The following is a 27,769-nucleotide window of genomic DNA, read 5'->3' as shown; positions in this document are numbered from 1 at the left end:
AGACCGACAACGCTGCGTGACGTTGTAGAGATGCAGCCACACAACGCTAAATGTGCCACATTTTCGTATATGAGTGTATTTCTACAACGCAGGCCATGCAACACATTGTCGAGTTGGTCCAACGTTCGCGTAGCCCCGGCCTAATAGCGACTCGAGCAGTCGCTGTAAACGTACCATTGCTCCACTTGCGAAAAATACTCTCGAGAGCAACTCGCGATAATTTTACTAAAAAGCGAACGCTTGCCTTAAATATCGCCCGTATCGACTGTTCAATTTTCCTACAATCTCTGAGAATTGTTGGCCAGGGAAAGAAACAAAAGAAAGGAAAAGAAGGAGGCTGTTCGATTTGCCAAATCGGTTTTACGTATTCGGATCTCGCATCCGAGGCTCTCCCGAAAACGAGTTAAGAGAGTAGCCAAGAAAAGGAACAACGTGCGTGAACACAGCCAAACTGAATTCTCCTTTCCTTACAGTCGTGTTATTCTCTCACATCCGATGTTATTCCGAACACGTTTCCTCTTCCGCTGACCGTTCGACAGAACCCTAAACGTCTTGCGTAACCGGAAGCTGCCCAATGGAATCGACGGCGGATATCGACAACCATGACTGCAATGTAAATTCCTCGAATCGATTCGATAAATAATTTGGCGATATCGATTGCTGTTCTTCCATCGATTATCCTACGTGTAAAAGAATAATCTTCTATTCGTATTCAACCAGATGTTATTTTTGATATCGTCGATAATCGAAAAGAGCAAAATATCCATGAAAAACGAACGAAAATAATAGAACCACGGCTTAGGTACGTAGAGTCGCATATAAAATATCGTAGTTAAACGTTTTGTATCTGAAGTGATAATAGCGGAAGGCAGTAACCTAGTTATTATAAATATCATCAGAAATAGAAACCAGTGTCCATTCATGATCTAACAGCACGCGTTCAAGCCATACACACGTTGTATGTGTTTGCTAACTTTCGACGATGTTCGATTTCAGCTTGCAACTAGCAATTACAAAACGAATGTAGCTTTTCGAAATGTTACACGTTCTTAAGTGAACATTGAATTTAATGAAATTTCTTTCGTTTCTTACTTAGAAGAGTACTTCGGTAACACGAAAATTCTGATTTCTTTGAAACTGTTCGCGTTCGTGGGCATCTCCAGAGAATTATCGGACAATCATTTTTGCCCCTTTTCGTTTCTTCAGAACAAAAACATCCCTTGAATGGAGATAAGTGTTGCTCTATTTTCCCCATAGATCTTTAAAACTATAGCACATATAAAAAAATGGTTAGAACAAAAATCGAATGGCTTTACAAAACGATGATATTAAAATAGCAAAAATTTGTTGTTTAAACAAAAAGTCCACCACCGTTATAACGAAGAAATTTCGATCTTCTGTCACGTCGAAATGTATGTAAAGTAATTGCGAATAAATATGTTAAACCAGTCGGATAATGTGAACAAAGTGCTACGAGGTACTGTATATGATACGAAATGCCGAAATATCATTGTATCTGCGAGTACACATTAAACGCTATATCAAAGCAAGAAATTTGCAAGGTCTGTGCACCGGATACTTTACGCTTGATTGTCAGATATCATTGTTATTTTACGTCGTACGATAAAAATATACAACGCATCGTTCAAAGTGCAACGATGGGCGTGCAAGATGCACGTATCGGTTAAAATTATTTAAACATCAGTATATCCGACAAGTTTCAAATATTCAACATATTCATCTGCATCTATGCTATCGTACTTTTCAACGTAACAGGAAATTCGAAATTTTTCGCAATAACCATAGCGGATTTTTTATTTAAACGACAAATTTTTATCGCTTTAATAGCATCGTCTTAACAAGCGTAAAAAAACCATACAATTTTTATTCTAACCATTTGTTATTCTAACCCCGATCGACTACAGTTTTAAAGATGCAGAGAGAAATAAACCTATCTCCATTCAACCTGGTGTTCCTACCTCGAAGAATCGAAAATGAGCAAGAAAAGAATTGCGTGATACTTCTTTCGAGATCCCCTACAAGCCTGCGCACTTTCAAAGAAATCAGAATTTTCGGGTTACCGAAGTTCCCTTGCTAGTTACCAGAGAAGAGATGTGTAGCTCTGACGCAGACACGAACACCATTTTTCTAGATAGAGATTTTGGTTGTATCAATTCGTCCCGAGGTATACGCGTGCTTACGTATGTATAATTCTATTTTATCTGTTATTAATCCACTATTGAAAGCATTTTGCGACGAATTCATTCGATAGCTAAAAGTCTAACTTTCTGAAAGCTATCAGCCAACCACCAAACTACGCGTCTCGTATTGCAACGAGAAACGTGACTAAAACAGGCAACTAATTAGCGATCCGTAGATCGGTGTGCACCAGCTCGGTCGGCACACGTCAACCGTACACGTAGTTGCTACTCTTCGCAAAACCGCTATCGTACCGCAGCTTGATTTCGTAGACGTCGATATGAAAACGGCGTTCAAGAATTATGTCATGGTTTCGGATGATTTCGCGTACGATTCGACGCTTTTCAATCGGACGACGTTGTTTTCCATTAAAAAGAGATATCGCAAAAATGACACCGATCTTGAATATCAAAGTCAAAGTTTCTTCTCATCGAATCGCGCAATACTCGTTACGAGGAACGAAAAAGTCAAAAGTATCATGGGTCGCAAACGAACCGTTCTCTCGGTAAATGATCTTAACGTTGCATTGGCTCTTACATTGACATTATTCGCCATACGTCCATATTTCGCTAAAGATAGCTACCAAAGTATCGCGTTATTTTTAAAAAGAAAAAGGGGAAGAAAAGTTTGCACCCTCGTTTCGACATTGGCATATTTGCTATACCGTGATGCTCTACGTTTCTTCTGTTTCACCGGTCAGTTTTACGCATAAGCGACCTTGTGTGTACTGTGTAAATCACTTTGACTATTAGAGCAAGAATTATCAATCGTAGTCGTTCAAGGCTACCAAAAAATAATTTAGTCATTGCTTGATTCATCGCTGCGCGGATGGTTTCTCAGCGATCTCTTTGTTCTTCCGTGATTATGACGTATATCCATACGAAGGTAACAATAGAAAGATCTGTGAATGGGAATCGAACAAAGTACGTAGAAAGAAACTGCGCGCGACTAAAGTACACAGACCTGTACGATGGTTAGAAAGATTGTTAGAAACGATGGAAGGCAATAGCCGAAATCAAATGGGACCTAATGAAACGCGAACGCGAATAAATTCGTTCGAAACAAAGGTCACGTCGATATTTTCGAAAGTTGGAAACTGATCGTGGACGAACGACCGTATCGCAAACCGAATTCTCGTGCAGTCTAGTTGTACAGTTGCATCGTAACGAAACCACGATGCAGGATTTATCGTCGAACATTCATTTCGGCCACTTGTACCGCGTTCGGTAATATCCGGCTGGAACGTTTCCGGAATGAAATGAGAAATTTCCGCCTCGGCTCGACGGAAAATGATTATCGATTAGTATCCACTGGTTAAAATACTGACTATTCGTTCGTTTATCCATCCGTCCGTTTGTTTGTTCGTTCGTGCAACTTTGCAGGGAGAAACGATAAATAATAACGAAGAGAAGAAGAAAGAAAGATACGACGGGCTTTTTAATCGGGACAAACCGAAAAAGGAAGGAAGAACGATCGGTTTTCACATTTATTCGAAAGAATTTGTGATTTTACATAGCGATGAAAACTTTGTGGCATACGGTCGCGACAATGTACCATTTCCCAGCGTTTATTTCCGGACACGATCGTTTATTTGTTTAAATTTTACATTCGACGCAGTGGTACACGAGATGCTTAAAAATACGAATCGTGGTAGCCCATTAGACCACGTCGATTGTATTTTCGTTCGTTCGTTTTTAACTGTCGAGGTTGACTGATGGAAGAACGAGTGGATGAATTTGTAATAGAAAAATATAGTGAAATAAAGGTATAGGTATAACTATATAATGTATGCTGATCCCCAGATCCTCGCTCTTATAGTGTTAGAATACGTCAGAAGATGCGACAGGAAAGAACATTACCAAAAAGTTAATCTTGTAACTCTAGCTGAAGGCAACAAGAAACAGCAATAGAAATCTGCTTATAATTCTCTTCTTTCTAGACGTTGTAATCCAAAACAAAATTTATATTCAAGAGCACAATAATATGCACCTCTCCTTATTTAGAATCTTTCGTTGCATTAAATTCTGTTCTCTTCGTAACAGCGGTCTCCAGATCCCGGGTATACAAAGGAAAAGGTGTAGAGTTTTTCTTGAAGTAATTACTTCGACATTAATTATTTCGAGTCCCATCAATTTCCGGGCTTATTAGCGACTGGATTTGGTAGAACGAGCTTTTCTGACTGAGCGCGAGGGATGATGACGGACCTCTATAGTTTTAGGTGTATTCCGAAGCACCAGATACGCTACAAATAAATCGAGTTGCAGAGGCGTCGACCGAAAATCGATCGGAATTCGAAGCAGCGAACCTTCGGGCACGAAATCGCATCTATCGAGTTAACTCTCTGTTCCTTTCAGTTTGTCTACTTGCGTTTGCAAGATATTACGCGAAATAAATTAATCGGTGAACGACCGAGCGCCAAAATTTCAGCAAGGTCTATAAGAATTCGATGGTTGTATGGTGAAGTCCGAGGGGAAAGAAACTAAGCGAAACGCGAGAGATTGGAGAAAAGATAAGGAAACTCGGGGAACTGAAAGGACGAAACTTGTTCCGGGAGTAAATCCTTAGAAACGGCGAGGATGCGCCGACTACGGCCACGACCACGACCACACCCTGCCATTCGATACGCGTACACGCGCTCCACTCGTAAACCAGTCTAATTTTCCTAGCTCGCTCGCCACGCGCGTTTATTTTCTCCCCTTTTCCTCTTTCCGTTTCCCTGTTTTTCGTTTATTCCAATAACGCAAGAAATATTCGACGACCATGTTCTCGCGCTGAAACAGCACGCGATACGTATAAGGTGGCGAGTAGAACAGAATCAGCGGGCCTCGTCATTATTTTAAATAAAGCAATTTGTAAAGCGACTGTTTCGACGATACCTCGCATTAGTCGGAGTTTATGGTTTACAGGGTGTATGCTGTGAATGTCGCCACTATTTTTCAGATTTTCGATAATCCGATAAAAGAATGTTTCCGTAAAAACGAAACGGAAATGAAAAGCAATCGAAGAACGGCATGCAAAGTTGCGTGTATAGAATCAGACGTTGCGTTCAGACGGTCGAAAATCAATCTGTCTGCCACGAAAAGTAATTCCTCGAATGAGTCACGCACGTACACTACATACAGCGACCCCTAAAAATATTCGTACACTACGCTATGACTAACTTTATGGTTCGATATTTCGCTTCTTTATAAAGCAATCGTCCAGGTTATTTTTTTTTTAATAACGCGTCATTCGTTAGTATTAGTAAAAGCGTGTAACTTAATTATTAAAAATTCACATGCATCGTATAATCTGAATTGAAAAATTGCCGAAGAAAATGATGTCGTATATCCAGCTTATAAAAACGTTCGAACACGTCTTACATTTTTCTGTTCTCTATCTCTTTCTCGTAATCCTACGTTCCAAGAAGGCAGAGAAGACGCGTGTTTATGAATAGCATTTAGAGATGCATTAGACGTTCATGACTTCTTGCTACTCCTCGGTAGCAAATGTGACTTTGTCCAAAATCTGTCGCAAAGGAAAAATACGACGGTCGATATGCGACAACTTGTAATTTTCCACCGGGGAAAGGGAGAAACCTATCGTGAAATTGGTGCTGCGCTTCGTGTAATCCCAAGTACTGTTGCGGATATCATTCGACGATTTCATTCCGAAAATTGCGTTGGATCAAACTGGCGCGCCAAGTCTTTCAAGTACGAGAGAGAAAAACAGAATTATCCGAAAAGTGAAAGAAAATCCGCAAATAAGTGTTTTAAAAATAGTTAGTTATTAGAAAAAAAGCTAGAAAAACGTTTCGGCCGAAACAATTCGGGAAACGATCAGGCAAACTGTTTACAACGGAAGAATAACTAGAGAACGATCGTTCATCGATAAGACGAACAGGAAGAAACGAATTTGCAAAGAAGCTTATTTCTAAGGATGAGTCACGATGGAAGGGCGTAATATTTTCAAATTTAATCTCTACAATTTCGACGAAAGGACTCTGGTGTAGCGAAAACGGAATAAAGAATCCATTTCAGGAATACAAGATGTACGATGAAACAAGGGGGAGTGAACGTTATGGTCCGAGGCTGAATTTCCTCGTATGAAGTTGGAAATTTGGAGCTCGTTGACAACATTACGGATAAAAATCTTTACTTAAACGTATTTAAAAGCAATTTAGTTAAAAATTTATTTAGGAAATGGGGATTAATAATAGTCGTAAGTTTCGTCAGGGCGACGACCCCGAGCATAAGGCACGCATTATGCTACAGTGTTTATTATACAGGGTGGTTGGTAACTGGCAAGATTGAGCTAATAAAATTATTAGAGTTATTGAACGAAAATAGACGTATCAAAAAATGATTCTTGTCCTGAAGAAACTACCATAGTTGAGATAACGAAAAGATTAATTCGTCTAATCAAGAAATATTCCCTGAGTCTGCTATCGTTATACAGGCTAACTGGTGGTACAAGCGGAAAGGATGTGATTCTACGCGAAAAAAGAAGTCGAAAATATAGAACAAAAATTTAAAAATTTAAAGATTTAAAAAATTAAAAAAATAACGTCAATCGAGACAACGATCTACAGTGAGATCCGTTATAACGAGACGCGATAAAGTGGACGCGTACCGAGCGAAAATTCAAAGTCGATTTTCTCGAAAACAAAGCCTCGAACGAAAAATTTTTATTCTATATTTTCGACTTCTTTTTTCGCGTAAAATCACCCCCTTTCCGCTTGTACCACCAGTTACCAACCACCCTGTATAAATTCTTCATCTCCGTGACAATCGTCGGACTTTGATCCGGAATCGAGAATTCACGAGACGAATTACACAGGAAAATTCAGGAAACTCCAAATCGAATGGGCGTGTATATCCGTAGAATATCTTTAAAAAATTTTAAACAATACGTCAAACAGATTAAAACATGTTCTAAAACAAACTGTACAAATTTCCTCACGTAGTCATTTTATAATACTAAATTATGTTAATAAATAATAAAAAGAAACGGTATCCGAATATCTTTGTGAGTCAAAAATACGTTATTTCTTTTGATAATTGTTATTAATATTAATACGACTTATTATTAACAAAATAATTGGGACGACTGCTTTATAAACAACCGATATATCGAGTCATAAAGTCATACTGTAGTGTCTGAATATTTTTGGGTGTCACTGTACACACAACCCATCGAGTACAAACGCGTCGACGTTCTATTCCAGCGAACTCGAACTTTTCATATCAACTTCAATGTCGGCTATTTGTTTCTCGATGGATGGATAAGTATCGGTGACTTCTAATTCAAACGCGCAATTTCGTAGAAAATTCTAGAATCTCTCGATAGTTCTATCGCTGAGACAGACTTGGCCTAAATTCGGTTTCAGCCAACTTTATGCAAACAGCGCACATCTCTAATGGTGGCGACCGCAGTTGGCGAGCTGCGATTCTGCAAACTGCAAACAATCGCGAGCGACAGATCTATTCGAGGGATAACTCGTACGAGGTGGTGCGCGTTTACTGTTTACGCGACCAGCATGTTCGGGTACCTACTTACTATCCTCGGACGCGCGTCGTATCTCAATGGACTAGTGGAATCGATGTAAACTTTTCTCTGGAAGTAGCCGCCGCGAACAGATTAATCGTTCGCGACAAGGTAGCTAGCTCTCCTCGTCGTTTCGAGAACATAATCACCAGCCACGTATCCAGGCAACGCGACATTTATGGCTTAAGGTAAAGCCCGCGATTTCCAACGTATACAGCTTTCCAAGATCTGTATCATATCGCTGTAACATCTAGTACTCCAGTGGTCTGATAGGTCGTCGAAGGAAAGGATCGCCTTCGAACAAGAGGAAAATTAACATTTAACAGAGATTCTCTGCTATTGCTACCCTACGTAATTTCGTTATTTCTCCGTACTCTTTTCAATTATACGCAGTGTACAATATTTATACCGTCGACGAAACAAATTAACAATGTGCACACACATGTACATTCTACATTGGTGCGTCTATGAAATGCAAAAGAATTATCGCTATCGTTCCCATGGGCGTTTTCATTTTATCATTTGGAAAGCATCGTTAGCGTTGATTTTTGCGGATGACGTGTCGCTCTTCTAGGGAGCCGACGCGACGCGACGATGCGTATCTTCGTGTACTTTTTATTCCTCTTGGTTAAAACGATCGCAGAGCGTATCGAAAACTTGTAAAATCGCAAAAGTAACGGGGAAAATAATGGTGAATGATAAAGCGTATAAAAAGTTGGAAGAACGACAAGAGTTAAACGAGCCACACGTGACTCATGGAAGCTTCAGCAGAAAGCCGATTGAGCGAGTTGTTCGTCCCGATACGTCCAGGAGTTGTGTAGACCGCGCTAGTCGTCAACTCCGACGGAGGAATCTAATTTTACAACGACCTATATTTAGCTGAAATTTATTCCAGCAACGGCGTGCACCGGGTCACCGGACTTCTATTTTACCAATGCGATATCTCCACCGTCGGCCTAACTCGAGGGCGAGCACGCTTTTCTTACCGTTACTTTTGTCGACTATGTACATACTACTTTTATTTTTGCTATACACTTCGATGCGGGTAGTCGTTACGTACACCATAAAGGTAGAGTCTCTAGCAATTTTATTTAAAATAAAAGAACGCATGGAAAACTTGGAATCGTGATTTTCGTAAATCTGACAATTTGTCGAATCGTTTATCAACGACAAGTTAGAAATCGCCTTTCGGACATTCTAACGTACCCAGGAGACTAAAGGATCCCAATATGTAACAACGTAGGCGCCTATAACACGTAATCGTAGGCTCGTTGTTGCCAGTCGTCGGACAATAGAATCAAGCGTCGCGACTTCCTGGGTTAAATGCATTCTTGCAGAGACGATTACCGTTGTCAATAAGACCTGGACCTTTTAATTTACCGTTAAGTCGAACTGGGTGACTAATCGTTAGAGTATATCGAGTCACCGGCCTCTGAAAGTCAAGTGTCTTGTCATCGTTCTCGCGATGAAATTCACGTATGAATTCGTCCGCTTCGTCGCTGCTCCGATCAATTTTCGATTAATGTTAATTCGCTCGATCGAATGAAAAATATCGGATACGTGCTATACCTGCTGGCATATAAATTACAGTACTTGTCTTCGTCTTTTCAAAGAAAATCTTTAGAAACGAGCTACTCCTTCGAACAGACGAAAATATTACGTAATTTGCATAAGTTGTTCGTCAAGTTATTCGTGGGAAATACCGTAGGCAATACAGAGAGTTAGGCAAGAATAACACAATTTTCGACGTAATATCGATCTACTGGCTGGTGCTTTGATAAATCTCGACAACTTACTGAATTTCTCGCTACCGAACAATTAAACTCTGCGAACTCGTTGATGCGAAACGAATGAACAAATACATTCCACGAACAACTTCGAGCGAATAAAAGATTGTTTTCCTCGTACGAAAATTTCGTCAAACGAGTAAACGAATGAGTCATCTTTAATCGGATTTATTCGAAGAGAAAGGTATTTCCTCTTTAGGAAATGCGTCCTCGTTAAAAAGAATCTTTAGAGGAAAGAACTGGACGACGCGTCACGGTTTCTACGATCAAATTCTATTTAATCAACGTAGCTCGTAAGTGATTCCTTCGAGTCAAACTCGAATCGTTCTAAAACTGTTTCGCTCGTTAAAGAATATTCGAGAAAGATATCGCGATAGATTCAACGCTTAAAGCAAAGAGATCGATTCGATTTGAAATTGATATAACGAAAATCACTGCTAACGATCTAGGGACCGAAGAGGAGAGAAAATTCGCTTCTATGCAGCTTGCACTAAGAACAAATTTCCCGGTGTCAATTAATCACGCAAATTAGTTATTGCACATTTTCGGCAATGACCAATCGCCATGGAATTTGATGATTTCGGTTAAGATCCAAATCGTCGATCGAAATAATCTGTCTGTCGTGTAAAACTTCGCGAGTTTTCTTCCCGTTAATCCGTTCGTTGCGTTACGGTTACGCTATTCGGCTTTTTCCCCTAGATACAAGTTATAACGAAGTACAAAGGCCTCGATTGTTTTTCAAGCGACCGTTCTTTTCGACGCATCTAAGAGGTCGCGCGAACGTCAAGTGCGTTTATTAGCCGCGCGATACAACTTTTACGAGCGTTACCTAAAAACGTAAAGTCTCGTGGACTCGCACAATGCAATGCCTTGTTCCCGGAGCGATCTCTTTTCACGAACATGGACTTTTCTGCCACTTGAGAATCATTTCGAGCTTTTTCATACCGTTTTTTCGCAACGTGCAAACAGCCATCGACGATGGATAGGCTAGCCCTCTACGTATTAGCGGAAAGTTGTTCAACGTTACAGCTGCCTACGATACGCTGGTACGTCGAGAAATAAATAGACACGTGCGATTATCTTAAACGCTACTTCGATAAAAACCAACGCTAATTTTGTCAAAAGGACAGATGCGTGTTTTTCAGAATTGCGAAAACGAGATTTGCTCCGAGTCAGAATCTCTCGAAGCTTTTACGGTTTGGATCGTCGCTATTCGCAACACCGTTACACGTAGCACCGATTCGCTTGACATTGCTTCTTCTAACGCTATTCCAGACTTCCAGGAAAGAGCCGAGTCCAGAAGGAAAACGAAGGAAGGAAAGGAATTCTTTCCCGGAAGCCTCGAACGGCGTTAGAAGAAGCAGCGTTAAATGTATCGGCGCTAAGTGTACGTTGCGTAATTTATTTCGTTAACTGCCTGTGCAGCTTTCGGTGTAAAAAATAAAATTCTCGAATTTTCGACTTCTTTTCCCTCGTTCGTGCTACCAGCGTGTACCGATATATATGCATACACAGTTATCGATCCTCGCAGCAGGGAAGACATCGTTTTCTCGAGCATTCGTTAAGGATACTGTTGTTTCGTGACTAATAAATTCCTTACTCATCGTGGCTGCGCTGCGTGTAAGATACGATGAAATTCTACAAGAAGAAAGAAACGAAACCGCCGTAAGTACACGCATCCGCAAATAATTGCGAGCATAGGCTGGTCAACGATGAATCAGAAAACATCCGGTTTCCTTCGTGTATACTCGAATCGCTTCAACCTTATATTCCGTTCTCTTCTACAAACGACAAATGCAATAAGGAAGTAACCGCTGCAACCGCTGCAAAAACCGATTACAATCGCCGCTTCTCCACGTTTTATCGTATTCAGCGAGCAAACTTCCCGCAAACGTTAATTTCGAGTAGCCCAAACGTATTCCTAATCGTGCGATGTAGACGAGCGACGTGTCGACTGTAAAAGTTTTTGCAAATATCGTTAACGTATCATGGCTGAAAATGAAATCGTGGCAGCCTATATTCCTAGAAGGTTTATTTTCCACGTAGCAACGTTATTTCACCACGAGAGTATTTAACCGTCGAGCAGGAAAAGAGAGTTGTAGCGAAAGATTACAGCTGCTATTCATTGTTTTGCTATTCTCCGGCCCCGTAAGGTATTCCTGTGAAGGGTGACTTAAACGAATTTATGCTCGAGCCTGAAAAGACCGCTCCCACGCTGTGACAACTTCACGGCCCGTTTTCATCCGCTGCGCCGTGTAAATATTTGTTACGCTGAACGCGATGCGAACCACGAGGAAAGAATGGGTCAACGAAATAACGTATAGCCATTGAATACGTCGCTACATGTATAGGCTAGAAAAGAGGAATAGGAGCGAAGGAGAGCGAACGTTAGAAGAAACGAACGAAACGTATAGCAACGGAAAGAGAAACGGCTAAAATGCAAAGAGCGAAAGAAGTTTGTGATAAAAAAGAGAAAGAGAAAGAGGAAAGAAAGGGAGACGACATCGAGAGCGAGATGGAACAAAGGGCGTAGTCGCACCCTCCATTCACGACAGTCGGTTCATCCACGGGCGTCCGTTCGAAAAAAGAATAAACAATAGATACAAGATTAATATTAAACGCTGGACATTACAACGACGAAGAAATATAGGACGCGAAACCAACATTTAATAATTTTACTTATGTCCCTCGATACCTCCCAAACATCTCGTTGCTCTTTGTTGATTTCAAGAATTGTTTGAAACTGTTTGAAAGCTAATTTGTACCTATTAATCTCACCAAATAGCCTAATTTACGAAAGCGAACGTTTTATTCGTACGACGAGTAACAAGCGAAGATAGACAAAGTAATTGTTATTCGTGAATGACGAATAACGTTATTCATTCGCAAAATTAATTCGTCTTTGTCGCTTTAGGAATACCGATACAACGAGGACTCAGGGACAAATATGCGAATAATTAACAACAGATGGCAAGTTTTAAATAACGAATAATAGCGAGATTCGCGGATAAAACTACTCGAACGACGTCGATGAAAAATGTATTCGAACAACGCTCGATTTTCTACGTTACCAATAGCAACGAATTAATTTGTTCATTTTATCCTACGAGAAACGATGTATGTAATTATTGCTGGAACATCTGCGCGCGATACTCCGCGACGATCTATGGCATGTGGCATATGTGTATTATCAACGCAAGCGTCGAGCGCGTATATCGCAGCGGCGCCGTTACGCGATTGGCGCAGACGATGGATGTTGCCCGTGTGATTCGGGTTTAAGGCTGCTTCGGACACAGCCGCGGCGAACCCACCGAGGAAACCCGACCGTAAGACAAAAAAGAAAAGGAAAAAGATTTCGAAACGTTTAAAAACTTATACACACATTCGGAAGCTAGAAAATGTAACAGTTTTTATCCTCCAATTGGGAAATATTTTATCGTATAGTTCGAGTTTTGAAAAAGAACCGACATCTGTTTGCCACGTAGATGAATAATAGAAGAAATTGAATTCCAGTAGACTGTAATTTCGTAATAAAATACAAACTAACGATCAAACCGTCGAACAAAGCAAAACTCTGTCAACTATTCGGACGATGCTCTACGTAGGTACGTACGTACGTACATAATACGATATATTCGAAAATGGAAACGAGTACTAGAGTACTCCGATAAGATACTCGATACACGAATCGTTAGTGGCATATTAATCTACGTACGAACGAATGTCGAGTAGTAACGCGGCCAAGTAGAAATTTGCCAAAAGAAAAAAGAAAAGGTTAAAATCTAAGAGGCGGTAGAGAAATGTAGAGGAAGCGATAGTAAAGAAGAGAGTTCCTCGGAATTTCCATAAAACGGCAGAACAATTTTTCAAAGTGAATGAAAATTTCTAGTGGCGGAAAAAGTCGGGATTCGGCTTGTTCGGTTTTAGCAGTGACGAACGAGTAGCGACGAAGTTTCGCATTGGAAGCTTGCAAACTGATTTCCATAGAAATTCGATTTCACCATAGGCAATGGCACGCGCTATCTGCAAACTTTAAATTCGCAACTGAAAATCTGCTTTTTTTCGCGAGAACAAACGAAACGCGCGTATGTACAAACGTTAAAACCACGAAAATTAAAAATACACATATACGAGTCGGTACGTCCAACCAAAAACGCTTTTGTCATCGCGACGTTTTCCTGTCTGACTAATCCTTGGTACTTTATCTCAGAATGACTAATAAGAAGTTTCATCGTTAATTGAGACGCACAGCTGCGCCAAACGAATCGTCTTTCTTCTTTGGATAAAATAAACCCTAAGAATAATTACCACCGGTAATTAGCATAAACCTTGTGTTTCCGGGCAAACGAATCGCAACAGGGCTGCAAGCTTCGTCGAAATTGCCCGATCTACCTAAACGCAGATTTCGTTTTTCTAACGAAGCATCGAACACGCGCGATTGCAAAAAAATATCTGTCGCAAAATCATTCGATACACGTGGACAGTTCGTTAGAGAAATAACTAGAGACACTCGCGTATTCGAGAATCAACAAGGCGTTTTTTCTTATCGTATAGAGGCAAGGTGATCGATTTTTCTCGAGTTTTTGTAGCTGGCAGAGTCTATCGATGGGTGGAGTTGGCTCGCCACATGTGTTACTAATTACGCCAGACTGGCCGTTTCGCACGGATCCGATATAGAGGATCCAGAGCTATTCTTCGATTCTCCGTTCGCCACCGAGTCACGCATCGCTGTATCTCGATCTTGCGCACGATTTATCGATCGTCAAACGGCGAGACGACACGCTTCTGGAATCTTGGAAACCGATCACGAAGTCAACGTTGCATTGCAACGCGACAGAAATCTTTCACCGGTTATATAACGCTATAGCTAAAACGATGTTTACGCAGGATTTTACCTCTTATCGTTTCCTATGTGAAAGCAATACCTACGAATCGAGTGTAATCCACTACTCGAAGTAAACGAATAACGGGCAATATTTTTCATCGGCGTACCTACTATCGTTTATTCGAGGACAAATTTTTAAGCGCGTAAATTACCGCCAGTGGCGGTAGTACGAGCGTGAAAGTGTCGCGCAAACTATACGAATTACACTCGCTGAAGGAAATTGTATCAAGCTTTCAGGGTCGACCGTAATTACGAGGGAACTTTGTTTCATTAGAAGCGGCTCGATCCCACATTCACCGTAATTGTACGTCGCCTGAACCGTTTTCGTTTTTAATTTCAACGACGAATATTTTGTATACCGCTCACGAGAAAACGAACAAATAGAAATGCGTAATAGGAACGGAAAAGCAAAATCTAATATCGATAAATAATACGGTTCTTCTATGTATCTTGGTCACGTGCGAATGTACACGAACTCGGCGACAACGTATTTAAACAAGTTCGATCGAGCAAGTTTCTTAATAAAATGCTAGTTATCAGTGACGTTAGAAACGATAGAACGAAACAAACTTTACAGCTGTTTACCCGTTCAGCTGGATGTTCAATTACGATCAAGCGTATTTGACGCGAGATATCGATTTACAAGAAAATAGGCACGTTTGAACGAAAGAGCAGCGACCTAAAGTCGTTTTCTTTGCTGTTTTTCCCCTGGAGACTTTCCCCAACGCCACGCTCGCTCGTCAGGCTCAAAGTGGACGGAACAAAACGAAATGACGCGACGACACACACGTGCCCTCTCTTGATTAGCGTCTAGACGCGTTGCTTGCGTACAGACCAACGTAACCTACATACACTGTCACCCGTCAGTTTAGTATCCGGACACTTTGCTCGATTTTTAGTACGTAATAGGACGCAAACACCGGCTTCGAACGCAAAAATTAACGACAAATCGGTCGTCTGTAACGACGATTTTATTCGACATCGTGATTTTTCGAGCGCGACAGGTTAACGTATTTAAAGATGATACTAACCGAGGATATGTTTCGAACGCGAGTTACTCGTTGACCAAACGCGTACACACATGCTTATACAGAGGGCACAAGTGCGTGTGTCACATCTTGACACACAGCCGAAGCATTCTGTATACGCGCCGGCGCTTCCTGCAGTTAACGACCTCGATTGCATATAAATGCCTGGCTTAATGGTTTCGAAGTAAGGCCGAAGGCCTCCACTGATAAAATCCACTCTCTCCTAGCGGGATTCACGACGCCCATTAAGCCTCTTTCACACGAATATCTATCGGACGATGTCTATGGTTCGCGTGGTCATGCATTTATCGCCTTATATTATATTATCGTAACGATTGCATCCAAAATAACCAACTTGTCGCTGTATATCGCTACATCGGTCGATCGTGGAGAAAAGCAGCGGTTGAATTGCATCGATCCGTAATCTTTACGTTCCCGTCTATGACTTTCGTCGACGTGTCTTCGTAATCGTGTCTTGTTCACATCGGTACACGGTGTCGACGAGTTATTAATACGAGGTTGCTATGAAATGGTCAGTCGGAGATTAGTCGGTTGTAAAATACTCGATAAATACAATTGGTTGGAAGATAGTAGGAAACGAAAGAAAGAAATAGTTACGCAGGAAGGAGGGTTGTGACGACGCAGGCGCTACGTCTGAAAGCTCGCAGTCGATATACGCGACTTTTGGACTGACTGGCTCTTAGTCATCTCGGCACACATTCGCAAACTGGCTCTGTTCGTGACACACGCACGAAGTAATGCCACGTACACGCGTTCGAGACCGTGCAAAGAAAAGAGTTAAGCGTGAGCTTAGACACGCTACCAGGGTTAAATATATTTTCCGTAATCGCGTTCAAACTTTCTTATACAGCGTGTACCATCAAACTCGGCTTCAAGCGTTATTCGCTTTGTCGTTCGTCGTGTAAAATGCTATACGCGTTAAATAAGCCTCTACTACCTACGATCGACGCTTCGATGCGTTAAAATACCATCGATTCCTCGATACCGCTATACGCGCACTAATCGGTGTTTAAATATTCGTGCGAGTCGTTTCACTAAGATACGAACAAGATGGAAACGTGAGAGAAGTATGGCTCAAACTGCAGATCGGGTGTCCTTGAACGGGCAACATTCGTGGCCCTTGATTTAGTATTCCGTGTGTTCGACTTCCTACGTTTCCCCCCGAAACTTCAACCCTCGCTTTTAGCATTAACAGATCTCGTGTGAAAAAAGAGAAAGAAAATGCAAAGCGTCAGCCACAATCGCACGCAAGTGGGACAGCGCCGTTCTGTATTTTTAAAGCAGTTAGAAATGGAAGAAAGTGTCACAATGTGCGTGTACATGCATCGCATAATTAATTCTTCGCGTATGCATTTTTACGATCTCATCCAACGTTTCGCATAACGACGTTCTCCTCTTTTTTTCGTAAACGGAATCCTATACTTTTTGGGTGTAGTCTGGTCGACGTAACTTTTTATCGAGATACTTACTACTTAACGTGTCGATAATATTAATTTACGTTGTAACCAAAAGTGTGCAGTTGCCTTTAAACGCGCGCTACCTAAGGAATTTATTAGAAAAGGCGTACGCGAGGCGAACAAGTACCACGTACTACGCTAAGGTAGTGGTATCGATTACGAGGTACGGTAAACACGGATCAAAGCTTCTAATTGCGAATTAATACAACCAACAAACAACGCACTCGTTTCAAGTTCTAATTTTCCGACTATTCGAATTAACACGCACGTACTTCCAAGAACCCGAATAAAATTAAACTACTAGCAAAATTTTTCAAACATCACGTTCGAAACATCGTATTACATACGACGCGAAGATTTATCTTATTCTAATACAAAGGCTACAGTCACGTATAGTGAATCATAAAAATATATGTACTTTGTAAAACGAACGGTGTCGGATTCGATTCATTTTTTAAGCTTTTCTATTTAGTCGTTGTAAAGTAAAAGTTGCTGTTCGACGAAATAATCGTTCGTCGAATTGACAAAGGAACAGGTAACAGAAGCTGGGCTTTCGAGGTGTATCGCGAAACTTGTTAAAAATTCATCGGACGATGCGACGAATAATTAATCCCTATATTCCATGTCCCCTCTTGAGCTATACGTCAGCACCCACGCTATTGTCTTTATCTTTGCACGAGATCTTTGTTATTCGATTTGATCCAAAATAGTCGATGGATCGTCAAGAGCGACGCAAAGTATGCGTTACTGTACGACGATCTAGACATCCATTTCGTTCGAAGATCGTGTCGGAATAAAGTCCCGTCGTAAAACCGTGAAGCAAAGCAACCGTTATCGATCTTAATTCGCTCAACTTTTCCCAAGTATTTCGATTATACGAAAAATGATTAATCACGGTAATAAACGACGAATAGAACGTTAATACGAAAGTGAATATAAGCAAATGAAATTTGCAACTTTCTAGATGAAAGATACGTCCCACGCGTAAAATAACGAGCTACGACTTTACCCCGTAGAGAAGACGCAGCGATGGAAACGGGTACGATTAACCCGTAACTATTAAGACAAAGCGATGGTATCTGTCAAAAGACAGCGATATTTTCTTTCGTGTAATTCTCGTTTCGTTTAATTGGGAAAATACTCGACGGGGTGCGACGACGACGACTCCGTCTCGTGGCGTACCATGCCATTTACGTGAGAAAATGACCATCCATGAACCACTTACGAGTTAATTGTACAAGTAATGGAAAATTGTGTTCAGTCAACTCACCACTTTGTCGTCCGCGTAAATGACGGAAGATCGCGGTGCCCCGGTAGCCATCACAGTGAACAGCACCATCAAAGTCGTTCGAAGCAGTATCATCTTGTAACCGCGAATCTTTTCGTCGCAACAGGACCAACCAACACCAATTTTTATTCTCACTTGCACCAATCAACCAACAACAAGAAGTACATTCCCTCCGGGCAAAAAGAAACGCGATTTGACGATATACAGCAACTTTCAAATAACGGAACTTCACCACCGAGTTAAACCCGCACACGCGTTACGATTCTAGAAAATTATCGAAACGAATAAATATAAATCGATGTAAGAGTATCGCAGGTGGCATTCGTGTTCGTGTACGTGGCACGAGGTTTTCGCTACGCGAGGTATCAAAAAATCAGTTTGCAGACGGGGGAGAAAGGTAACGCCTCAAGAAGTTGACGAGAGAGCACCGATGGACATGTTCGAAGCGACCTTCCTAGGAGAACAACGATTTGCTCGATGCCACTCGATAGATATACGTATGTACACTTTTTTTCTCCTCTCGCTTGCACGATTTCCCACTCCCAGTTGGTTCGTAACGTGTCACACTCTTCTTCCGTTCTCGCTTCCTTCGCGCAAATCTGCCTACTTTCGTCAACTTGGCGTTTCTTCGCCGACGCCGACGCCGATGACGACGGATTTCCAGTTCGTTCTTTCCTCCGTGTTCGGACTTTCCAACTACTACCACGTCCATCCGCCGACCTACGACATTTTACACATCCTGTGATACTTATTACTTCGACAAATATCCGATCGACCCTATCGAAATACGTATAACTGGCAACTTTCTAGCTCGCAACGTTCAATATTTCTTACGCGTTTTAAAGCATCGAACGATATTTCATTCCGGATGCTTGTTCCACGTAACGAGGAAAGTCAGAGCCATTGGTCGAGGATTTACGTTTTTGTGGTTTGCAGATGATTCGTCGCGTTTCGAGAGAAACACGGGAGGAAATTTCATATCACTGCCTACATACTCATAACCGTTTTCGTTCTTCCGATCGCCACCGGTTAAATAATTTCCTTCCTAGATAATAAGGTTCGTTAACTTAAGGTTTAAGAGTCAAGTGTTCGCCGTCTTCGAACTATACGTACAAGTCACGCTTGCCTTCTATCTCGCCAAAGAGAAAATACTCGAGAGACCGATTTATTTCGCTAAAAATTCCGTCAAAGACGATCCACGCTTGCGTTTAAATTCGTTCGCGGACAAATTTTATTTCTGCGATGTTATCGTTGCAAAGATCAGACTCTAGCGGTCCATGTACCATCAAGCTCGCCATCAAGAGGACGTAGATATACATCGAAAATGTAATTCTCAAAAGTCCTCGCTAACCATCCCCTTTCTACGAATCCTTTCCTTCTACGACCTGGCTTCCGCTATCTTGATATCTATGCAAGGGCCTGCTACTTAGGCAGACGCCTTTACGTTACTCTTCACACGCTACGGAAACAAAGATTCGGATCTCGAGCTTTTTCTTTCAAAGATACAAAATTTCTAATTAAGAATACCAAGAAATATTAGCTGCTCTCTGTCTTATTCGTAGTCGGATCCATTCCAGAAAATAAAACGTCCGTGTTTCTCGGTATTACGACGTAATAGGCAAACCATTCGATCCAACGTCCGTGTATTATAGTCGATCTCGCGGTATTTTCATGGTCGTAGTGAAAATACACGAACCCCTTATTCGAACGATAATACGACGAACGCGAAGCGTGAAATCAAAACACAAGTTCTAATTAGTCGATCGAGAAACATGGCGTAGCACGCGATCGATGAGCTCTGAAAACGCGCGAGGGTGAATTGCCATAAATATGATAAAAAAAAAAAAAAAAATCGGCGCGAGTCGTGGACAAACGACGGAAATGAATGGAAGATAAGTCGAGCCAAAGGAATACGAATCGTTATCGTACGGGAATGTGTTAACGCGTTAACGCAGGCTGACCTCGTTTTTCATATCGGTATATCGATAATTAAGCTAATTTTCGAAGTATCGTACATCGTGTCGGTGTCAAAGCGAAAAGTTATCGATAGAGAGATGTTTCTAGTTTTGATCTCTACGTCGACCAGATGGTACATAGATCGGAAACTCGATATTACGGAGAGTAACGGAAAAAGACACGGGACCATAGATAACGAGGAAAGACGCGCGAGCGTAACAAGTATCGATACTCACTTTTCAAATCGGCGATCGGTAAGACAGTTGAAATATCATAAAAGAAGCGTAGAACATTTCTGGTTCGATGCAACGTATAGTTTGTGCGTTTCCACGATGTATCATGATTGTGGTTTGTGTAATGCCAAGATGGTTCAAGGTCGATCAAAGAATTCCTCGCACGTTCAAATTTCCGGTATATTCGCGGTGTACCTTCTTTCCTTTTCCTCCCTTTATCCTTCCTCTTTGTTCCGTACAAACTTCTCGTCTCCTTATTGCAACGTGATTCGTCGGAATGTTATCCTAGCCGATCCTCGGTTATCTGTCTTTTGACTTTTTCCTTCCACCGGTCTATTCGAATTTCTTCCGCGATCTGCAATGGTTCAGCGTTCGATGCTTTTGGCAACGTCCCTAGAAAAGAGAAAGCACGTTGCACAAACGACTTCGCTCGACGTTTTGGAAACGCGTCGCATCGCATCGTGTCATCGAACGTACGAGGCCATTCACGCGTTTCCATCGTCGCGGCAAAACATACAAAGAGATAAGAATATAGGAGACACGGTTAGAGACTAGACACTTACAAAGTTTATTCGTTAATGGCATTAATGATAGGAGAAGGAAGTCGATCAAAATGATCGATCGATGCTCGGAGTATCTATGGCCGCCTAGACTCGATGGCTCGAACAAACATGGCTCGCGTTACGATCTTCAAAATTTTCATTTATATTTATGTTAGTTAGAAAATAGTCGAATTGTTATATATGTATGTATTTCTGATTCTTAATATCGATGGAAGAAAAAGAAACGTGGAAAAATGTACAAAAAAAGGTCGTATTGAAAAGCAGTGAAAATAATGAAACGAGGAATTGTTAGTTAGGCGATATGCGGTTAGACGTTAATAAAATATTTGCACGATTCGAAACGTTAAAACATTAGATTTCGCTGCTACAACGAAAAAAAAGTTTCACTGTATTTTTCTCTGGATAAATACCGTATGTTTTTAGTTTTTGGAAATACTGCACCCGTACTATTTTTCTATCGACCCTTTCGAGTACTTTGTACTTACGTTACTCTTTTCTGTTCCCTTTTTTCGCTTTGCAAATATTAAATCAGTGCCTGTTATTTGCATTCTATCAGAGAAAGATTCCTTAGTTCACCGCAACGTTGCAGTTTCGTGGAAAATCTAAACGAAACGAATAAAGAAGTTAAATATTTGCGACGATGACCAAAATATTCAAAGGTTACGCTACTCGAATGGATCGCGCGAGGAATTATCTTTTCGTATGAAGAGATTCTTTGTTTCAGCAATGTTGCTTGAAAAGCCGATAAGAGGTAACGATACAACCGGAGAAAATTATGATAAAACGTCATAGCGTAACTGCTATGATGAATGGATCGGGCATGCTCTCAATTTCTCCCGAGACATTGTACCAAGTGATACGTAAATCGATTTATTTTCATTTAATCGAACCACCGACAATTTCCTAATTTATCGTTTATCGTACAATTCAATTTGATATTCCTTATATCGTCTCTGCTTCGCATTCTCTGTATAATTACAGAGTTAAATGTTATTTCGCGTTTACGGCTTTCTAGTACACAAAGGTAGAACACGTGATTAACTATTTTTTTAGTAACTAAGTGTTCGGAATTTAAGAACTCGATAACAAAAGGTCTCGTGCCATTCGTCCGCGTCAATTTTCAGTTTACCTGCAATTTGTCATCGACTTCGCTTCCTTCTGATACCGTAGTATACATCGAGAAGCGAAGAAATATTTACACGTATAATAGAAAATAGTATTATATTATATTACAGTCTGGGTAATTAATTAATTCGTAATTTGAAAAAGAAAAATTTTACCGGTTCTCAATTTCTCAATTTCACGAGGGAACTTTGCGAATTGGCAACGGCAATGGAATTCGTCCAGGAGGTTCATCCTCCTGGTAGACACCATGATCAATTTTTCTTCGCTTCTAGAAGGCTAAAATTAAACTCGAAAAAACAACGCTTTCTTCGTCGTGTCGGGGTGGTAGTAATACGCTAAAAATTTTTCAAACCTATGCGCGAATATTTCAATTTTGAGTGAACGCTTTGTCGAAAAGAAAATTCCTTTTTTCTAATTTCGACTCGACTCGCTTAACGCGAACGTTTTGATCGCGAGTCGAACGAAAGAATCTTCGTTCCAATAAGAAAGTCACGAAAAAGAAGAAGCCGATTCGAGTGGTTTATCGTATATGTAGGTAGATATAAAGCAATGCGCGATAAAACGGTAGCTGAAACTGATTTTGAGGATCGACGGTTGAGCAAACGACTGCAAACAGGGGAAATATCGCAGCTGGCCAACAATCGAGGAATAACAAATTATTGTTCCAGCACTAGCGGCGCGGTAATTATGACACACGGTATACTATGATTTATAGGTTAACTCGTGAATATTTTAATCTTCGGTCGAATCATAGCATAATATTTGAACTTTTAAACAAATTGAGAAACCTATTTGTATTTGAACAAATTCGTCGTATCACCGACGCTTAATTAGATTCTAAAAAAGAAAGTTTCTTCGTTCTAAATAATTTTTCTTCGACTAAAATAACCCCAACGACCGAGAAGCGTAAAATTACTAGACGGATAAGCTATTGCTAATGGAGAGTGGAGTATAGACAGTGGAGACAGTTGAGCAATTTTTTAGTCGCCCACCAAGCTGGACACTGCACTGTCGCGATAAAATGGAAGCACGTGCGTCACAAAGGATACAATCCCTAGCGTGAGGCTCCAGCAACTCTATCGTAAAGGAAGGAAGAAAGAACACAAGTACGTGAAACACGTTCTGTCTCATAAAACGAACAATTTTTCACATTACTGGAACGAGTTAATTTATTTCGGCAACAATTTTTCAATCGCGACAAAGCGCCTCTTCTATGGTTTCCGTGGATACACGTGAACACACTATAGTATCTGTAGTACTTTCTCATAATCACGCATGATCGAACGAGAGGAAACAGTCAACTCCGACACGTCGTCGAAACTCACGGCCACGATACTTCCAACGACACAAAACGTCGTCCACTATATATGTAATTGCAAGTTGCGAGAAAAAGTACTATGAAACAACGGATTTTGATATTTACGTTGATATTTACGTTTCGATGATGTCTTCGATCGAGAATTACGTTTATACGGATGAAATTTCTATACTATAGCTTCGATCTCTTACCGAATTAGCGTGAAAATCAATCACCTTCGCGATCACGCTAATCGGTTTTACAATTGCGAGTACTAGAACGAAAGGCAGTGTTTACGTGCACCATGGAAAAAACGACGTAAAAAACCCCGCCGCGTACGGTGCGCCGCGTGCCGCGCGACTGACGCTACTTTAGTTCGTGGACCCACCATATTCCCTACCCTCTGCCTTTCTCTCCCCCCCTTCTCTTTCTCACTCACTATACTCTGCTCTTTACTACCACTCATAAATTCATAAGCATCTGAACACTGATGAATTTCGAGTAACGTCGTATCGATATTACTAAAATCGCACGAGCTAATAATAAACGAACCAAAAATGCGATTTATCAATTTCTTGCAACAATAAATTACACGATCGAGAATCAATAATTAATAGAGCGATACGCGTACGTACATTATATTAAATTTAAATTATTTCTTTAAAAATCCTTTGCGTCGTTTAGGTTAGTCAAATTGGTATTCGTACGAATCTGGTTATTTGACTCGAAGTCATTGGAATTAAATATGCGTACAGGACAAAGTTCGTTAGCGAACCTATTTATGTATTTGTTTCCTCCTTTATTGCTTCTCTATACTTCGAATACACAGATGCTGCGTGAATACACGTAATTCTCAAATTTCACGACTCACGACTTCTAACCCAGTAGATAAATAAGGTACGTATCTGTTCGAGTCTTTTCGTTCATCGCAGACAATGGCTTCACGCGTTTGAAAATTTATGTCGTCTTCGGCTTTTGAAAGAAACAAATCAGGACGAAAAGAAAATGGAATCGCGAAGAAGCTTACTCACGGCATGTTTCGAGGAATCGTATCGTTTACGAAACATTCGGAGAACAAACTACTCGCTGAGAATTTTACAGTTTTGGTACAATTATACGTCTTTCGATCTATCTTTCCATTTTTTCCGAAATGCCAAGTTACAATCATTTCTTTGAATCTAGCGATTTCACAGATTTACTTTCTTTTTCTGCTTTGTACCATCTTATAACTTTTTTGCTACTGTGAATGCTTCTGAATGCGTGGGAATACTGTTTACAGAAACACCGACCGCGTCATCGCTCCTTTCCTTACTGTTAAATCTCTTCCGATGATTTGATCTGCATCTGATCAGTTACCAGTCGTTAGTATGTTTAGTATATTTAGAATATTTATTTTTTTGTCAATGTCTATTTGATATTGTTCGTATAATCGAGCCTTTCCTGTCCTATTACACGTATTATATACCGTTTTGTATTTTCTAAAAACCGATCGATCGAACTTGAACGAAGAATCTGTTTGATATTTGAAGAAATAATTAATAATTCTTTGATTTTACCAATATACGTATTAATTTTCAAATAACAATGAAAAAGATAGTACTGCAGTTAAAATTAATCCCCGTTGCTTCCTTCGTTTTGAGACTTGCGTATCTTCTTATTCATTCGACTGAAAATATCCACTATATTTCGAGTGCTCTCATTCCTATTTATACATATACTCACGGACCAATGAATCGTATTATACAAAAGAATAAAAATCCTCGGTTTAACTAACTGACCGCTAAACCCCGGGTACCATGGTTACCTACATTCGAGCCTGAAACACCCACACATAGCGATGGCCGTATGTAGCCGTCACGTTCTCTCTAACTTTTCATCCAGTCGTCTTTTTTTCACTTTCAAAGTTTCAGACCTTCATAGGGACCTTGCGAGTTTGTATTTCACGAGAGCGAAGTAATTTTCAGAACCGACTGAAAAATATTTCACATCTTTTGCAGAAATATTCAATTTTACACTGTATTTTACAAAAAGCATCGCATTGTGTCGAGTTTCGTATGGGAAGTACGTTAGATGTGCATCCTAAAATTAAATAAGAGAACAGAGACTGTTTTCAGGTTAACAGCTTGTTTCCTACTTATTGCGACAGTTATTTACTTACTTTTGGAGAAATTGCCGGGAATAATCATATCCATAGCTTAACGGCAATGAATTATCATACGTTTAAACTTTATACTCGAAAATTATATTTTACGACAAGAATTAAACAAAGAATTAAAAAAGAAAAATCTGATTTATATCGATGCCTTTGCTTATCGTTCGAAGTTCGTCCATATTCGTCGTTGTAGATACGTCGACGCTTTATAGGATACGTATTAGTCGAATAAAATTCGTTTGAACGTTGAAAATACAGATATGGTCGCGGCGACTGAGAAATACATTAGTCAAAGGAAAACAGAGAAGGAGAAAGATATAAAGCAGGAAAGAAGACGAAACAACAAGTGTAGAAACCTAAGCATAGTTAACAATGGTATACGCAACTCAGGGACAGTTGTATCAATATCAATATCTGAGAAGAATAACGTGGGCCAACGACCAGCCGTTTCCCGCAAGATAAAAGCGCGTTAGGCCAAGAGATACGCCATGAATTCATCCTGCCGAAGACGTGTGGGTGTGTTCTACCGGAAATACAACACCGGAACCGCGGCAAATTACAGCGCTAACTCGACGCTCCTCCAATGTTGCAATTACAAAATTACTTTTTCGAAAAGAAATGTTTAGCGAAAGATTACATTTGCATCCTACGTGACACGCCAAACTCGTCGTTGTCGCGTCGTGTTACGGAAAAAATACTGATCGTAAGAGTCGTATGTGATGCGACGCAAAAGAGTAAAAAGATATATATAAGGACGAACGATACGTAGCGGATATCTGTGTATCGTGTGAAAAATACGCGCGCGCATGCTATCTTTATTTATACGATAAATTCTTTTATCGATATAATAAAAGTAGCGTATAAATAAAAGAAACAATGATTCGACCGTGGAAATTTCATATACATACGCGATATAAAAAAGACCTGTTCTTGTATGTCAAACTTGCATAAAGAGTTGTGAACGATCCAAATAAAGAGACGAATAAAAACATTGATATAGGAATATCAAAATGATTCATAAACATACGCGGCACGTCGGAAGTCACTGATTGTTTCGAAGGATGGTGACCTCTGTCTCTCTGTCTGCCACAGGTCAATCGCCTTTTTACCAATTAACTTGATCCCTCTGTCGTCGTAAATTAAGCAACAGCTCTTGACTTACTCACCTACTGTATCTAAAAATTCAATTGCCAACTAGAATTGTTTCAAACGTAGTAGCCATTAAAATGTATACGGTATACTTCTCTTTTTCAGTCATCTAATTTATCTTAACACATTTTTAATCCCAAAAACGTAAATATAACATCCGTTTAGATAGATCTTACTTCACAAGATCACTCGAGGGATACTATCAGATTCTTAGTCGACTCTATTCTTTAACATAATACCGCATATCGTGTTGTATGCGTAAAATGCGATGTATCGTGCAATATAGAAATATAAAGCGGATAGAGTAACATAAGAATCGAAAAATCGAATTTCAAGAGGAACGATGATGCTTTCACGCGTATTTCTCAGCTATTCTAAAATAATTGCGTTTTATAAATCATTAGTAAAATAATGAAAAATACCAAGTGACTATTATTAATAATAGAATATTATATATATACAATGAAATAACATTGGTAGTTGGGGTTCTGTACGTATGAATGTAGTTTGGCAGCCGGCGCGACGCGATGCAATGCGATATCATTGACTAAATGCAAGATAGACCACGGTCCTATACATACACAAGTCTGGAAATTCCCGTGGTGGGGATAATTTTACAAATCGGCCACCAGCCGTAGCGCTGCAATCGATTCGTTAAACTTTTGCATTTAACGCCATCTTCGCCACTCTTACCACTGTAGGTAACTAATATAGACCGAACTATTTTTCATAACCTTTCTCAATTTATCTAAAATAAACGTATAATATTTCGCGTGGCACAGAGGGATGTTGTTTAAATAAATGTAAATTTACGCAATACAGTAGAGTTCAACGGCAGACATGGCCGTGTTGCAGATTACGGACACAAGGCGCGCTGTACGACGAAATCTAACGAATCGATCGAAGCGCCTTACTTGGGAAATATTTTCTGCCCGCTAAAAGCCTTACATTCTTACATGTAACTACAAATGGAGATAAAATAAAAAAATAAAAAAAAAGAGAGGCTTCACGACGCCCCACGAGAATTTCCAGACCTGTATCTACGACTGTGTTGCATTGGGGCGTAATTTGTCCGTTAGGATTATCGATAAATTGTACGGCGA

At 40.4% G+C, this 27,769-nt stretch overlaps 1 protein-coding gene and 1 long non-coding RNA gene across 4 annotated transcripts in view; one reads left to right on the top strand and one right to left on the bottom strand.

The window, feature by feature from the left end:
- LOC100749073 (matrix metalloproteinase-2) overlaps positions 1–23,706 on the bottom strand; it is a 109,200-nt gene extending 85,494 nt beyond the window's left edge. The window contains exons 1-3 of one of the 3 annotated variants that reach the window (XM_012392614.3): positions 23,578–23,706; positions 20,384–20,773; positions 18,174–18,911 (exon numbers count right to left, since the gene is read on the bottom strand). In XM_012392614.3, the coding sequence (XP_012248037.1) occupies positions 18,174–18,266 (93 nt within the window). In that variant the 5' untranslated portion in view covers positions 18,267–18,911; positions 20,384–20,773; positions 23,578–23,706. Of the gene's footprint in view, positions 1–18,173; positions 18,912–20,383; positions 20,774–21,428; positions 21,544–23,503 lie in introns of those variants that run through there. The other 2 variants (XM_003485327.4, XM_033324453.1) reach the window with 2 other exon arrangements.
- LOC117152485 lies at positions 4,114–25,840 on the top strand. The gene is made up of 3 exons (XR_004462875.1): positions 4,114–4,225; positions 10,212–10,217; positions 25,829–25,840. It is a non-coding gene; the product is annotated as an uncharacterized LOC117152485 (long non-coding RNA).
- Positions 25,841–27,769: the final 1,929 nt, after the last annotated feature.

The sequence above is a fragment of the Bombus impatiens genome, unplaced genomic scaffold (assembly GCF_000188095.3).
Source record: "Bombus impatiens unplaced genomic scaffold, BIMP_2.2 scf_0051, whole genome shotgun sequence".
In the NCBI taxonomy this organism is placed as follows: Eukaryota; Metazoa; Arthropoda; class Insecta; order Hymenoptera; family Apidae; genus Bombus; species Bombus impatiens.
The sequence above is the reverse complement of the archived record's forward strand: the minus strand, read 5'-3'. Positions and strand labels throughout refer to the sequence as shown.